This window comes from Raphanus sativus, unplaced genomic scaffold, assembly GCF_000801105.2.
Source record: "Raphanus sativus cultivar WK10039 unplaced genomic scaffold, ASM80110v3 Scaffold0009, whole genome shotgun sequence".
NCBI classification, from domain to species: Eukaryota; Viridiplantae; Streptophyta; class Magnoliopsida; order Brassicales; family Brassicaceae; genus Raphanus; species Raphanus sativus.
Window position 1 is genome coordinate 13,642 of NW_026615335.1, and position 16,980 is coordinate 30,621.

Below are 16,980 nucleotides of genomic sequence, written 5' to 3' on the forward strand. Positions count from 1 at the left end.
CTAGCCTGTTAAGTATGTTTTCAGGTTCAGGAGCATTTCGTGAGAAAGTGATATTTTTGGAGCATTTTGGAGTACAAGAGATGATATACCCGAGTTGACCATTCAAGACCAAGTCGGAAGTCAACATTGCGATTATAATCGATCGATACTCATCCAGAGTTGTCGATCGATGTAGCTGAGAAGATCCGCGTACTAGAAGATTATAATCGATCGATACACATCAGTGTTGTCGATCGATATCGAGGACGAAATGGTTTAGCCGACTACTTCACCAAGACTTCACCAAATTACGAGATTGCCCCTGACGAGTTTTTAACCTAATGGAAATGCTTAAATATTCCTGTTAAATGTTTTTTTACGGCAACCTTCAAAAGAAGCAAGCTTTTGACAACTCAAGAGAAAAGCAGAGAGTGTGAGAGAGAGACTAGAGTTTTATATTGTTTTGAGAGATTGGAGAGATTTCTCATCTCCTTTTGTATTTCTACTTATTTCTATCTATGCAATTCTTTCATCTATCCATTGTCATGAATTGCTTAGCTATGTCTGAGTAGTCTACTTGTTAGATCTAGGGTTTAAAAAGGTTTGTGGGATTAGCCCCAAACTATAATTGCTAAGTTGTGGTACTCTATGGATTGCACCCTATGCTTGTTCTAGATTAGCTAACTAGAATATAGATCACTAGGATCTTTGATTATCTTGAATTATCCATTTGAGCTAGCTTGTCTCCCGTTGAGAAGAGCGACAGCTCCTCCTTGAGACTTAGTGTTCATTATCGGCTCGCGCCTAGGCATATCTAGAAGCCGTCGATCGATATCCCGACAGGTGAATCGATCGGCGCTGCGAAAGGTGTAATCGATATCTCAAAAGGATATCGATCGACTCTTTTTCTGTGTCAACATACAACAGTTGAGGCCAGAGATCTAGATTATTTAACCAGTGATACATCACTTGAGTTAAGCGGCTGAGATCTATAGTATCATGCAAGCAACTTATTAAAGCATTTATAGAAATTATAATCTCCATTCCTGAATAAAAGCTATATATCTAACCCATCATATTGTTAGTTAGAGCAACTACCTTGCTCAGTTTAGGAATTGTTACTTTTATTTCCATCATATAAACCAACTTCACCTAGGATTGATTAGTAGATTTTATTTAATTGGTTCCCTAGCTCCTCGTGATTCGATCCCTAATTACTACAGCTGTACCTCTTATTTGAGAGAGTAAGCTCTACTGGGTAATTTGAGCACTATCAAATTTAGCGCCGTTGCCGGGGAGCTTTGATCGCCATTAGATTTAATCTTATTAATCTTAGGTTTTTCTTTTTACCCCCTTTCTGATTAAATTTTTTCTTGTCTTTTCAGGTACATGCCCAGCAGTACCAGAAGCAACAGGGGAAATCAACTATTATTCTCAGAAGATCCTGCACACTTGGAACGCTCAATCCGCAAAGACCTACGCTCCGCATCGATCGACAGAACCGCAGTACCGTCGACTGATACTCACGTTCAACCGTCGACCGACACTGTCAGTCGACGGTACTGCGGTTTTGTCGATCGATGCGGAGCGTAGGTCTTTGCGGACTGAGCGTTCCAAGTGTGCAGGATCTTCTGTGAATAATAGTTGATTTCCCATGTTGCTTCTGGTACTGCTGGGCATGTACCTGAAAAGACAAGAAAAATTTTAATCAGAAAAGGGGTAAAAGAAAAACCTAAGATTAATAAGATTAAATCTAATGGCGATCAAAGCTCTCCGGCAACGGCGCCAAATTTGATAGTGCTCAAATTACCCAGTAGAGCTTACTCTCTCAAATAAGAGGTACATCTGTAGTACTTAGGGATCGAATCACGAGGAGCTAGGGAACCAATTAAATAAAATCTACTAATCAATCCTAGGCAAGATTGGTTTATATGATGGAAATAAAAGTAACAATTCCTAAAATGAGCAAGGTAGTTGCTCTAACTAACAATATGATGGGTTGTTTAAATGTGATAAAGAGTGCTAGACATAGGGTTTCTATTCAGGAATGGAGATTATAATCTCTATAAATGCTTTAACAAGTTGCTTGCATGATACTATAGATCTCAGCCGCTTATCTCAAGTGAAGTATCACTGGTTAAATAATCTAGATCTCTGGCCTCAACTGTCGTAATGTTGGCGCAGAAAAAGAGTCGATCGATATCCTTTTGAGATATCGAGCGATACGCCTTTCGCAGCGCTGATCGATTCACCTGTCGGGATAACGATCGACGGCTTCTAGATCTGCCTAGGCGCGAGCCGAATATGAACACAAGGTCTCAAGGAGGAGCTGTCGCTCTTCTCAACGGGAGACATGCAAGTTCAAATGGATAATTCAACATAATCAAAGATCCTAGTGATCTATGTTCTAGTTAGCTAATCTAAAACAAGGGTGCATTCCATTTGATGAGTACCACAACTTAGCAATTATAATTTGGGGCTAATCCCACAAACCTATTTGAACCCTAGATCTAACAAGTAGAATTCTCAGACATAGCTAAGCAATTCATAACAATAGATAGATGAAAGAATTGCATAGATAGAATAAAGTAGAAATACAAAAGGAGATGAAAAATCTCTCCAATCTCTCAAAACAAATAAAACTCTAGTCTCTCTCTCACACTCTCTGCTTTTCTCTTGAGGGTTGTCAAAATCTTACTTCTCTCGAAGGTTGCCGTCAAAAAACACTTAGTAGGAATATTTAAGCATTTCCATTAGGTTAAAAACTTGTAAGGGGCAATCTCGTAATTTGGTGAAGTCTTGATGAAGTAGTAGGCTAAACCATTTCGTCTTCGATATCGATCGACAACACTGGATGTGTATCTATCGATTATAATCTTCTAGTACGCGGATCTTCTCAGCTACATCGATCGACAACTCAGGATGAGTGTCGATCGATTATAATCGCAATGTTGACTTCCGACTTGGTTTTGAATGGTCAACTCGGGTGTATCATCTCTTGCACTCCAAAATGCTCCAAAAACATCACTTTCTCACAAAATGCTCCTGAACCTGAAAACATACCAAACAGGCTAGAAAACAGATTAAATATATAATAAAATACTAATATACCATGGTTAAAAACGGGTAAAATCTATGGTATATCAGATTGGAACTTCTAAGGAAGTAGGGGAAGGAAATAAGAAACACCACGTGAATGCCATTATAGATGATGATTTCTGGCAAGTGGTGAAACAGGAGAAGCTACAAGAAGAAGACTTCGAAGTGGAAAGTTCACTAAGTCTCGGTGGATCACAATGGTGTCGATCGACACCAACAAGTCCAAATCGATCGACATCAACAATGCAATTTCCGGACACGACTGCAAATTGCAACGCGGTTAGGATATTGACACATGCTGAATTCACGGCTTCTCATCCATACCCACCCACCCACACCTACGAAGATATTGACCGATTAGACGAGCCACTCATCGATCGACACAAAGACGAGAACCGTATCGATCGACCCTTCTCTCCACCTGTCGATCGACACGCACCTCTCACATACCGAGTGCAACTACCATCGATAGACAGCAACCGAATCAATGCACTCAGACCCACACCGAAACCACAAGCTAACCCTACAGAGATTACTGGTAACCCTTCAGACACTACACCTACATCAGAGGGAACTGAAGGAAGAAGGTTAAGGAGTAGGAAGGAGAAATTCCTAAGAACCTTAAGAGGGAAGGTAATGAAAAAGAGATTGATGGTTTCACTAAGAGAGTTATCAGAATCCCACCAGAAAAACCTTTTGAGGAGGTTTACTTCAAAAGCAGATTGTGGATGTTCTTCAGAGAGACAAAGGAGACTGAAAATGACATTAGAAGAAGGTTTGACAATGTCAGAGAATATATGAGGAAAATGATTACTTTGCAGAAGAAGAGTGATCCTGGAAAGTTTGCAATACCCTGTGTAGTACAAGAGATTGAATTTCCTCATGCACTATATGACACTGGTTCATCAGTTAGCATATTACCAAAGGTCATGGCAGACTATCTGGGCCTGCAAGTAAAGCCTTCACCAGAGATTTTTACATTTGTGGATTACACTCAGAAAAACTCTAGAGGCTTCATCAGAGACCTGGAAGTACATATTGGTAATGCTATCATCCCTGTGGATTTTCATGTCCTAGACATCAAGCTAAATTGGAACTCTTCCCTCTTACTTTGAAGAGCATTTATGGCTACAGTAGGAGCCATATGTGACATGAACACCAATAGGATGTGTTTGACTCTGATTAGATCCAGATGTCCACTACGACCCTGTCAAGCTTGGGAAACCACCAGCCAAATCAGTGGTAAAAGATGATGATCCTGGTATCATTGCAGTTTGTCATTGTGAAGTCGAGTACGAGACAGAGTACTCGGGATCGATCGACAGCACCTTAACATCATTGATCGACACTCGCAAGTCAGAGGAGATCGACAACAAACATCGATCATCGATCGACAGAGACCCACCAGATGATGAACTCAATCTATCAGATCATTGCTACCCGAATTTCGCCATCCCACCAAGCCGAAAGGAAGATGATTACTCAGTAAAGAGTTGGGCAGATAGTGGATTTCATGAGAGCTTTGCAGTAGACATAGCCACCTCTTCCCACAGTGGAGACCACAGTGAAGAACATGATGAGCTTGGGAAAATTACTTAGAGAATGACAGATTTGCAAATCGAGTCCCACAATCGATCGACATCAAGCTCCCACCATCGATCAATTATCTACTTCTTCCAGCAAAACGACATCGTCCATCGATCGACATAGCCAGTATCACATCGATCGATATTAACATGGACAACTTAAAGGACAAAATCGGAATTTCACCGATTAGGGCAACACATGGGTATAAAAGGTTGACAACTACAAACACGAAAATTCAGACCTTTTCACCTTCTACCCAGCAGCTTCCGGCATTCAGAAACTTATCAATGGAGGACTGCAACAACATGAACAATCGATCCAACCATGCAGCCAGACTTGCACCATCAATCGCCACCACGACTTCACCATCGATCGACGCCATCAACATAGCTCAATCTCGATTTCATGAACCTTATGATATCAGGAACGTTTCACTAACACCTGATGAATTTGGAATTTTCAGGGACACAGATGGCTATGCAAGAGCAATGGATGGAAGAGTTCTGCACATAACCAGGGAAGACATAGCAGACATCCTCCAAGTTGCTAATGGACCAGAAAACCTGTTCACACAGCAACGTGGCCATCCAGACATCCTAGCTCACGTCCAGGACAACCACCACGTCACCACAAGGGAGGATACAGTTCCTCATACCTTCAGTCAACCCAGGAGTTCACCATCGATCGACATTGTTTCATCACGATCGATCGACAGCGGATATCCCGGATCGATCGACATACCAAGAGTCAGATCGCTCGACAGACGATTGGAGTTTGGACGATGTGCCTTCAATACTGATGGATCCAGGAGATTCAAATGGGAAGCAAAGGATGAATATGGTGTCTACAGAGATGAGTTTGGCTATACTAGAGGAGTTGATGGTGAAATCATCCATGTTACCAAGGAGCAAATAAGGAGAATTCTGGAGAGAGCATCACTTTTTCACAGAGGTTGCTTACGCCTTCCAGAACACACACGTCGTTACCATGCATACAGACCACCACCATTACCCTACAGTAGAGAGGAGATAGATGATATGGTGACTGATGTATGGAGAGCTCAGGCACACCTTGAGGCAAACATGCATACATTGGTGGAAGACACTTTCCAGCCTTTGGATGTCAGTTACAAGGACTTCCAGAATGATATGGCTGATATAAGAGTGGAGCTTGGAAACATATTAACCATGCTTGAGAAGGAAGCTACGCCACCAGTATCGATTGAGACAGTACCTGTGCCATCGATCGATATCGGCAAGACTACATCCAAGAACCGACCAAAATGTTCATCACCTAAGAAAGATGAATGGGAGATTGCTTACGTCAATACACAGATTGGAGACGTCTACAGACCTCTCAGCAACAATGTCGAATGGTTAAGCAAGAGGATCGATCTTCTACAGAAAGAGCTAGCATCAATTCGCAAGAAAGATCAAACTAAGAATGCTACTTTACCATCGATCGACACACAGTCTTCACCGTCGATCGACACAAGGTTTGCAGCATTGGAAGATAGGATGAGAGCATACGAAGAGAAGCATGATCTTTTAAGTTCACCTATAATGTGATACCTGGATACACTGTCACGGCAGCTGAACGAGCTACAAAGAGACATGAGCATAGTTCAAGATCATCTTGGTCTTTGTGACAGAAACACAACATCGATCGACAGGCCTAAACCAATATCGATCGACATCGAGCCACCACCAGCGAAGAGAGCATGCACTACAGCAGAAGTTGATAAGATCAAACATGAGCTGTACGAAGCTATGAATTCTATGGAGGAGAGACTCAACGAACAAAGTGATGACATTGACAACACTCTCAACGAAAGAGTGACCAACCTTTGTAGAGCTACTGGTCTATTGAAGAATGAGATACGCAATATGCAGAGAACTCTTGAGTACCAAGGCCAACGCTCAGAATCGATCGACATAGTTGACACTGAGTCGACCGACAGAACTCCCAGCGAACCGACCGACGCACAAGTTGTAGCATCGATCGATACCGAGACCTTGGCAGATCAAGATCAACAGATTCACGACCAGTATGACAAAGATCAACATGAAGAACTACCTGAGCATTCAAGATTTGATTTCTATCAGCATCAGTTTGACATGGAAGATTTGGACAGAAGGTTGCAAGTCATCAAAGCAGATTTAGCAAAGATATATCAGAGATGGACAAGATCAGATGCTGCCACAAGAAGCTTCATTGCTGCTGAGTCCAAAGATGAGGGAAATGTTTGCCCACCAGCAAACAACAACCCCGACTGAACCCCATGAGTCACTCACCTACCACAGTCAAGCTAAATGACTATAACAAAGCGCTGAGTGGGAGGCAACCCACTATTAAGTTTTCTTTTATTTTCCTTTATTTTATTATTTTTTATTTTTGATTTTATTTTTCGGATTTATTTTGCAGTTTTTATTAGATCCAAGTAGAATGATGATTCCGTCGACCAACATTTACCATTCATATCGCTCGACACCACACGACCATTACTAACGATCGACGTATACCACTACGAATCGATCGACACCTTGTCGATCAGGTTTATTCATTCTAACTTGTTATATTTATTTATTATGATTTATTTTCTTTACCTCACCACCGGCTGTGTTACACTGGGACAGTGTAATTTAAGTCTGGGGGGGAGTTTAATAATATATGTTTTTATTTTGGTTTTTATTCAAATTGTTTTTCAAAATTATTTTTCGCATAAGTATTAAATAGGAACATTGATATAAATTTATATTTGATTGTCTGACCACTCTTTAGCACCATTCTAGATTACTGATTGCAGATAGTACTGAGGATGCTAAAGTGGATCAACATGTCATCTATATTCACTAGTTAAGATTGTTTGAAGGAACCAAAGCTGACCTCCAACACTAATACTGACTTATTTGCTTGTCTTGGGGCTTGGAAATCACTGGATCGGAATTCTCTTACAAGTCTGGAAGTTAAAAAGTCTGTGTGTTACTGGTTCCCTTCCTTCTCTCTCTTCAGCGTCTCAAGATCTAAGTTTATGTTATAAAAGATTGCAATGATTTCTTGAGAGGCAGAGGGGTAGGAGTGTATCCTGCGACCCCAGTATTCTAAATCTTAAGGATGATCACACATTAAGGAAACAAGGGATAGGTAAATTACCAAAGACCCCATTATTCGCTACACTTTGTCAAAAATGTATGAGTTACAATGCAAATGTCAATGAGATGGACTAGATGACCTTTGTAGCATCAAAACCTGTTGAAATTGAAACTAATAAGAGATTCAGAGAAGAGAGATGAGGGGAGAAAGGAATCAGAGAAGACTACCTGTGTGTTCAGATACTTGTCGGAGTTGAATCGGTGTGTCCTTTGTCGATACTCCCAAGGTAAAGCCTGCACTTTTATTTGATGTTAAGAAATGAGGTTAGTAGAGGGGAATGTCAGATGAGATTTGCTAAGTTGTTGACTAGATGAGTTTGGTTGCTAAGCTAGGATAAGGCATAATGAACTTCTGTGATTAGGATGTTTTAGATATGAATTGCAAACCCATAGAGTGATGACTTCAATATTTTGAATCTTTGAGTTCCCACTATTTTCAAACCTTTTCCCAGGACTACTGTTCTTGCTTGAGGACAAGCAAAGGAGTAAGTCTGGGGGAGTTGATATACATGGATTTTACCCGTTTTTAACCATGGTATACTAGTATTTTATTATATATTTAATCTGTTTTCTAGCCTGTTAGGTATGTTTTCAGGTTCAGGAGCGTTTTGTGAGAAAGTGTGTTTTTGGAGCATTTTGGAGTACAAGAGATGATATACCCGAGTTGACCATTCAAGACCAAATCGGAAGTCAACATTGCGATTATAATCGATCGATACTCATCCAGAATTGTCGACCGATGTAGCTGAGAAGATCCGCGTACTAGAAGATTATAATCGATCGATACACATCAGTGTTGTCGATCGATATCGAGGACGAAATGGTTTAGCCGACTACTTCACCAAGACTTCACCAAATTACGAGATTGCCCCTGACGAGTTTTTAACCTAATGGAAATGCTTAAATATTCCTGCTAAGTGTTTTTTGACGGCAACCTTCGAAAGAAGCAAGCTTTTGACAACTCAAGGGAAAAGCAGAGAGTGTGAGAGAGAGACTAGAGTTTTATATTGTTTTGAGAGATTGGAGAGATTTCTCATCTCCTTTTGTATTTCTACTTTATTCTATCTATGCAATTCTTTCATCTATCCATTGTCATGAATTGCTTAGCTATGTCTGAGTAGTCTACTTGTTAGATCTAGGGTTTAAATAGGTTTGTGGGATTAGCCCCAAACTATAATTGCTAAGTTGTGGTACTCATCAAATGGATTGCACCCTATGCTTGTTCTAGATTAGCTAACTAGAATATAGATCACTAGGATCTTTGATTATCTTGAATTATCCATTTGAGCTAGCTTGTCTCCCGTTGAGAAGAGCGACAGATCCTCCTTGAGACCTAGTGTTCATTATCGGCTCGTGCCTAGGCATATCTAGAAGCCGTCGATCGATATCCCGACAGGTGAATCGATCGGCGCTGCGAAAGGTGTATCGATCGATATCTCAAAAGGATATCGATCGACTCTTTTTCTGTGTCCACATACGACAGTTGAGGCCAGAGATCTAGATTATTTAACCAGTGATACATCACTTGAGTTAAGCGGCTGAGATCTATAGTATCATGCAAGCAACTTATTAAAGCATTTATAGAAATTATAATCTCCATTCCTGAATAAAAGCCCTATGTCTAGCACTATTTATCACATTTAAACAACCCATCATATTGTTAGGTAGAGCAACTACCTTGCTCATTTTAGGAATTGTTACTTTTATTTCCATCATATAAACCAACTTCACCTAAGATTGATTAGTAGATTTTATTTAATTGGTTCCCTAAGTACTACAGATGTACCTCTTACTTGAGAGAGTAAGCTTTACTAGGTAATTTGAGCACTATCACCTGCTCTGGGTTTTCTTCAATGCCCTTGTGAGTGACTATGTACCCTAGGAACTTTCCAGAGCTTACTCCGAACGAGCACTTTGAAGAGTTTAGCTTCATGTTGTACCTCTTGAGAGTGGTGAAGGCTTGTTGAAGGTGTGAGATATGGTCTTCAGCGTCTAGGGACTTCACCAACATGTCATCAATGTAGACTTCCATGGTCTGCCCTATCTGGTCGGCGAACATTATGCTGACAAGCCTTTGGTAGGTTGAGCCAGCGTTCTCCAATCCGAAAGGCATGACCTTGTAACAGTAGATACCCCTTGAGGTGATGAATGAGGTCTTCTCTTGATCGTCAGGGTGCACTAGGATCTGGTTATATCCAGAGAACGCATCCATGAAACTCATCAGCTAGTGACCAGCCGTTGCGTCGACCAGCTTGTCGATGTGAGGCAGAGGGAAGGGATCTTTAGGACAGGACTTATTAAGGTCCGTGAAATCGATACAGACTCTCCACTTCCCATTCTTTTTCCTGACGACCACCACATTGGCTAGCCATTCCAGGTATTGCACCTCTCGTATGAATCCAGCATCTAGTAGGTTCTTGACCTCTTCGTTGATTATCTCATCCCTTTCAGGAGCAAATTTTCTCCTCTTCTGTTTGACAGGAGGATGCATTGGATCCACCTTGAGTTGATGCATGATAACATCGGGATCAATTCCAGGCATGTCTTCGTGAGACTAGGCAAAGCAATCGAAGTTGGATCTTAAGAAATCGACCAGTCTCCTTCTCAAGCTTTCCGGAAGCTTGGTTCCTATCTTTAAGTTTCGACTCGAGTTCCCTTCCGTGAGCGGGACCTCATCCATTTCTTCCACTTCCGGCTCTTCGGTGTGTGGGGCCGGAAGCTTCTTCTGTAATTGCTATAAGACCTGAGTCTTTCCCCTAAGGGTAGTCTGATAGCAAGACCTAGCATTCTCTTGATCCCCCTTGACCGCTCTGATGCCCCAAGGGGTTGGGAACTTGACCAGCTGGTGCAAAGTTGAAGGTACGGCTCCCATGTCATGGATCCAAGGCCTTCCCAATATAAGGTTGTTTGATGAGGGGCAGTCGACAACCAGGATCTTCGTGGCTTGGTTTACCCATTCGGAATACACGGGAAGAAGGACCTCTCCCAAGGTTTGTTTGACTTCTCCACTGAAGCCTACGAGGGGAGTTGCCTTTCTGGTTAGAGCTGTAGGTTCCAAACCCAGGTCGGCGAAGGCCGAATAGAAGATTATATTGCTGGAGCTCCCATTATCTACTAGTATCCGCTTGACCAAGCAGTTTGCTATGGTAAGTGAAATGACGAGAGCGTCATGATGAGGGGTGAGGACCTTGTCCTACTCCCTTACAGTGAAACTGATCTCATCTGTTCCAAGGAGTAGGCTCTTGGGACCCTCGGCCTATTGGCCGTTCTTGGCATTGCGAGTACTTTTCTTGGCTGCGGCACTGCTAATTCCGCTTACCTCTGATCCGCATGTGATGACGTGGATCACCCGGTCTTGCTGTGGTGGCAATGCGGGAGCTGCCTCGATAGGGAGACCGGGACCTTCTTTATTTAGAAGGCTCTTGGCTTTATCCGAAAGGAACTCCCGTAGGTAGCCTTTCTTGAGGAGCTCGGCGACTTCCATCTTTAGGGCTATGCAATCCTCCGTAGTATGACCATGATCACTATGGAACTCGCACCATCGCTTGGGATTTCGATTAGCCTCTGCGGCCTTCATCTTAGGAGGCCACTTGACTTGAGGACCCATTTGTCGTAAGACACCGATCAGCTCCGGTTTGGATATCGCAAGATGGGAGATGTCAGGCCAAGTAGACACCATCATCCCTTCGGGTCTAGGCAAAGGTCGATGCTGATATCTGCCCCTATTCGGGTTACTAGTCTCCCAAGTGGACTTAGAGTGAGAAGGCTCGTCTCGGTCAATCCTTGTAGGCTTTGATGACTTCTGATCATACTTTGGACCGGCTTTAGCCCTAATAGCGACATCTTCTTCCCATCTTACTTGAGCCCAAGCACGAGACAGCACGTCTTCCATAATCATGCACTTGTATTTGATCAGCTCCTTGTAAAGGTCTCCCTCTGGAAGTAGACCCCTCTTGAAGGCTGAGATAGCCGTATCAGCGTTGCACTCAGGAATAGCTACCTTCGCTTGGTTGAAGCGAGCTATGTAAGAACGAAGGGGCTCATTCCTATGCTGGAGGATCTCATAGAGGTCATCCGAGATCTCATAGTGAACTGCTCCACGAACTTATTGCTAAGGGCTGCAAATGATTTGATGGATTTGGTGGGCAGGTTGATATACCACTGAAGAGCGGGGCCGGTCAAGGTCGATCCGAATTCTTTGCACATGGTAGCTTCTCGTGCATCCCGAGGGATTGCTACAGCTAGCATGTGTAAAGAATTCGGATTGACCTTGACCGGCCCCGCTCTTCAGTGGTATATCAACCTGCCCACCAAATCCATCAAATCATTTGCAGCCCTTAGCAATAAGTTCGTGGAGCAGTTCACTATGAGATCTCGGATGACCTCTATGAGATCCTCCAGCATAGGAATGAGCCTTGCTTAAATTTTTGATCTTGTTTTCAGATGATGCATATAACGCTCAAAAAGATACACCATGATGAACCACCATCTAAGAAGCTTTATTTGGAACCACTAATCAGTGGAGAATAACCAGCAGGAAGTTGAATAAATCTCATAGAAGTTGAATAAAGCACATGGTAGCTTCCCGTGCATCCCGAGGGATTGCTACAGCTAGCATGTGTTGCTTGTACTGAGCAATGTGATTGTCGGGTTCCCATTACCTTCGTACATCTTTATGCTTGGAAAAGAGAACTTTCGCGGCATCTCCACCGAAGCAATCTCTTCCACGAAAGGTGTATCGGAGTAGGACCCCTGATTACTTCTTCGAATAGGAGGAGCTTCCCCTGGGAGCCTTTCTACCATAGATTGAATGGTGCCGAACCTTTCGGAGACCACTCTTTCTAAGTAGACTGCTAGGGCTGGATCTGAGATCTCGGGATCATTGGGTGAATACTCCTCGTCCTCCGTATCGGAATCGCTATCTACTTGTACTCGGGTCCTATCGTTTGCGGCTCTTCGGCTTTTGGGTTCGTGTTCGGTTGAGGCGGGTCGACGAGGTACCTCTAAACTGTCTCGCGGAGTGTAGAGTGAAGCCATGGATCGTACCTTAGTCCGGAACCGCTAGCGCTTGTTGCTAGCTTCACCGAGGGTATGGTTTTCTTGTCGGAGGACAAGATTCTCCGCCTCTATGGCGTCTAGCTTCTCGGCGCTTTGCTGTAGTTGCTTGGAGTGCTCTCCAAGTTGGTCTTTTAGGGTTTGAACTTCGAGGAGAAGTTCAGGACCTCCGGGTGTTGTCTCCCGAGCTTTGTGAAGATTGGTGACCTGATTCTGAAGAGACTCAAGCTTGTTGAGGAGCTCGATCTCTCTCGGAGTCATCTCCGTCTGGTTAGCGTCGTCCTCTAATGCCATCGTCACGTAGTTGGATCACTCCCCTCCTTCTAGCGCAAAACTGTTAGGGTATTTTTGTGTAGGATCGTTTAAGTGCTACGGAACACTAGAGGATTTGTATGAAAGCAAGAGAAATCGTAAACTAGAAGATGTTATTGAGTGTTTTGATCGGGACTACAATGTTTGGGTGTATAAACCTTAGTTCTAGTCGCCTAAACTCTAATCTTCTAGTCTCCGAAAGTCGATCTCTTATTCTAGGGTTTGGGCCCCCTTTTTATAGTTGTAGATGTCGGCTTCAAGTAATAGAACTCTTCTATAATCGGAAAAATGGAAGTTTCCCCTTATGTAGAAAACTTCTATTTTGCTCCAAGGGGTCGGTCCGATCTAGGGGTCGGACCCAAGGCAGGGGTCGATTCCTGGTTTCCTCTTGAGCAAGGGTCCGGAAGTCGAGGACCTATCCGGAAGCTGGAGAAAACTCATGTCTGGATATTTTTCCCCAACACCCGGAGGCTCTTTTATAGACCCTGATGCCGTACTGAACCCGGAGGTTGTTATATAGACCCTGAGGCCGTACTGAACCCGGAGATTTGTCATAGACACTGAGGTTTGTGATCGTATTCTGCTCCCCATGGGGGAACCACTACCGATCTGTTTTTGAGAAACCGCACTCTGCCACCCGGAGGTATAGGCCACTGTCTTGAATCTCAATGCTGCACTCTACCTTTCTGCAGAAAAGATCACGCTCAGACTTACTGTGGTCTGGTGTGGGCCTGCCCCGCGGAGCGACTTCACACCAGACACACTACTTTCCACGTCTGGATAAGTATTAAATTTTTGTGCTAACCGGTTTTTCGCACATTTGCTCCCTACATATCATCGGTCAGCATCTTATTACAGTACTTTGCAGTGTACGTCATGCCCCCCGCATGTATTTAGCTTGTAGCGTCTTTAATGCATGGTTTGGGTAGCACTAGTACGGTTGTCCCTGTTGGGGAAAAATATCCAGACATAAGTTTTCTCCAGCTTCCGGATAGGCCCTCGATTTATGGACCCTTGCTTAAGAAGAAAGCAGGGACCAACCCCTGCCATAGGTCCGACCCCCTTGAACGGATTGACCCTTGAAGCAATATAGAAGTTTTCCGTCTAAGGGAAAACTTCCATATTTTGATTATGGAAGAGTTCTATTACTCGAAGCCGACATCTACAACTATAAAAGGGGAGCCCAAACCCTAGAATAAGGGATCGACGATTCTAGACTAGAAAATTCGGGTTAGGCGGCTAGAACTAAGGTTAGGCGCTACAGCAGAGCGCCGAGAAGCTAGACGCCATAAAAGCGGAGAATCTTGTCCTCCGACAAGAGAACCATACCATCGGTGAAACCAGCAACAAGCGAATGAGGTTCCGAACTAGGGTTCGACCCATGGCTTCGTTCAACACTCCACGCTATGGTGCAAGAGCTCCTCACCGACCCGTCTCCGCAAACGATGAACCCGAAGAACGTGAAGCTGCTCACGACACGACCCGAGTACAAGTGGATAGCGATTCCGATACGGAAGATGAAGAGTACTCACCCGATGATCCTCGGATCTCGTACCCGGCTCTAGGCGCCTACCAAGAAAAGGTGGTTTCCGAAAGGTTCAGCACCATCCAATCTATGGTAGAAAGGCTCCCAGGAGTAATCCATGGTCCTATTCTGATACACCTTTCGTGGAAGAGATTGCCTCGGTGGAGATACCACGCAAGTTCTCTTTCTCGGGCATAAAGATGTACGAAGGTACTGGGGATCCTGACAATCACATCGCTCAGTACAAACAATGCATGCTAGCAGTAGCAATCACCCGGGATGCACGGGAAGCTACCATGTGCAAGGGATTCGGATCAACCTTGACTGGCCCTGCTCTCCAGTGGTACATCAATCTTCCTACCAAGTCCATCGAGTCCTTTGCAGCCCTTAGCGACAAGTTCGTATAGCAATTTGCCAGTAGTCGCAACCTAGAGAAGAACTCAGACGACCTCTACGAAGTCCTCCAGCATAGGAACGAACCCCTTCGTTCTTACATAGCACGCTTCAACCAAGAGAAGGTGGCTATCCCTGAGTGCAACACTGATAGGACTATCTCAGCCTTCAAGCGGGGCCTACTTCCGGAGGGAGATCTCTACAAGGAGCTGATCAAATACAAATGCAGGACTATGGAGAATGTGTTGTCTCGTGCTTGGGCTCAATTAAGGTGGGAAGAAGATGTTGCTAGTAGGGCCAAAGCATGTCCGAAGTACGACCAGAAGTCCTCAAAGCCAACTAGGAATGATCATGACGAGCCTTCTCATCCCAAGTCCGCTAGGGAGACTAGTAACCCGAGCAGGAGCAGGTACCAACATCGACCTTTGCCCAGATCAGAGGGGATGATGGTGTCCACTTGGCCCGACATCTCTCATCTTGTAATATCAAAACCGGAACTGATCGGTGTCCTGCGACAAATGGGTCCTCAAGTCAAGTGGCCTTCTAAGATGAAGGCCGCAGAGGCTAATCAAAACCCAAACGGTGGTGCGAGCTCCATAGTGATCATGGTCACACTACGGAAGATTGTATAGCCTTGAAGATGGAAGTCGCCGAGCTTCTCAAGAAAGGCTACCTAAGGGAGTTCCTCTCAGATAAGGCTAAGAACCTTCCAAATAAGGAAGGTCCCGGTCTTCCTACCGAAGCAGCTCCCGCATTGCCACCACAGCAAGACCGGGTGATCCATGTCATCTCAGGCGGATCAGAAGTAATCGGAATCAGTAGTGCCGCTGCCAAGAGAAGTACTCGCAACGCCAGGAACGGCCAAGAGGCCGAAGGTCCTAAGCGCCTACTCCTCGGAACAGATGAGATCAGTTTCACTGCAAGAGAGCAAGAGAAGGTCCTTGCTCCTCACCACGACGCTCTTGTCATCTCACTTACCATAGCAAACTGCTTGGTCAAGCGAATACTAGTAGACAATAGGAGCTCCAACAACATTATCTTGCATTCAGCCTTCGCCGACCTAGGGTTGGAATCTGCGGCCCTAACTAGAAAGACAACTCCCCTTGTAGGCTTCAGTGGAGAGGTCAAGCAAACCTTAGGAGAAGTTCTTCTCCCCGTGTATGCCGAGGGGATAAATCAGGCCACGAAATTCCTAGTCGTCGATTGTCCTTCATCGTATAATGTGATACTAGGAAGGCCTTGGATCCACGACATGGGAGCCGTACCTTCGACTTTGCATCAGCTGGTCAAGTTTCCAACTCCCTGGGGCATTAAGGCGGTTAAGGGAGATCAGGAAAATGCCAGGTCCTGCTATCAGACTACCCTAAGGGGAAATACCCAAGTCTTATAGCAATTACAGAAGAAGCTTCCGGCCCTGCATACCGAAGAGCCGGAAGTGGAAGAAATGAATGAGGTTCCACTCACAAAAAGGGAACTTGGGTCGAAATTTAAAGACAGGCTCCAAGCTTCCAGAAGGCCTAAGAAGGAGATTGGTCGACTTCTTGAGATCAAACTCCGATTGCTTCGCCTGGTCCCATGAGGACATGCCTGGAATTGATCATGACGTCATCATGCATAACCTCAGAGTGGATCCAATGCACCCTCCTGTCAGACAGAAGAGGAGGAAGTTCGCCCCTTAAAGGGACGAGACACTACAAGAAAAATGGGTTTTACTAGCGGACGAAAAACGTTATTTATCGATATAATAGCGGTTTTAGAAACGCTGTATCATCGCCCATGATAGTAGGTCATGTAAAATAGATAGCGGTTTTTGGAATTGCTATCATTTATTGATATAGCGCTTTTAGTTTTGCAATAAAATAATATTTCATAGCGTGT

General features: G+C 44.0%; 1 protein-coding gene across 1 annotated transcript; it reads left to right on the plus strand.

The window, feature by feature from the left end:
• The first annotated feature begins 15,742 nt into the window (after nt 1–15,742).
• LOC130500663 (uncharacterized) lies at nt 15,743–16,492 on the plus strand. Its single transcript, XM_056995598.1, has one exon. It carries the CDS (start codon nt 15,743–15,745, stop codon nt 16,490–16,492), a length of 750 nt encoding a protein of 249 aa, XP_056851578.1.
• The last annotated feature ends 488 nt before the right edge of the window (nt 16,493–16,980 follow it).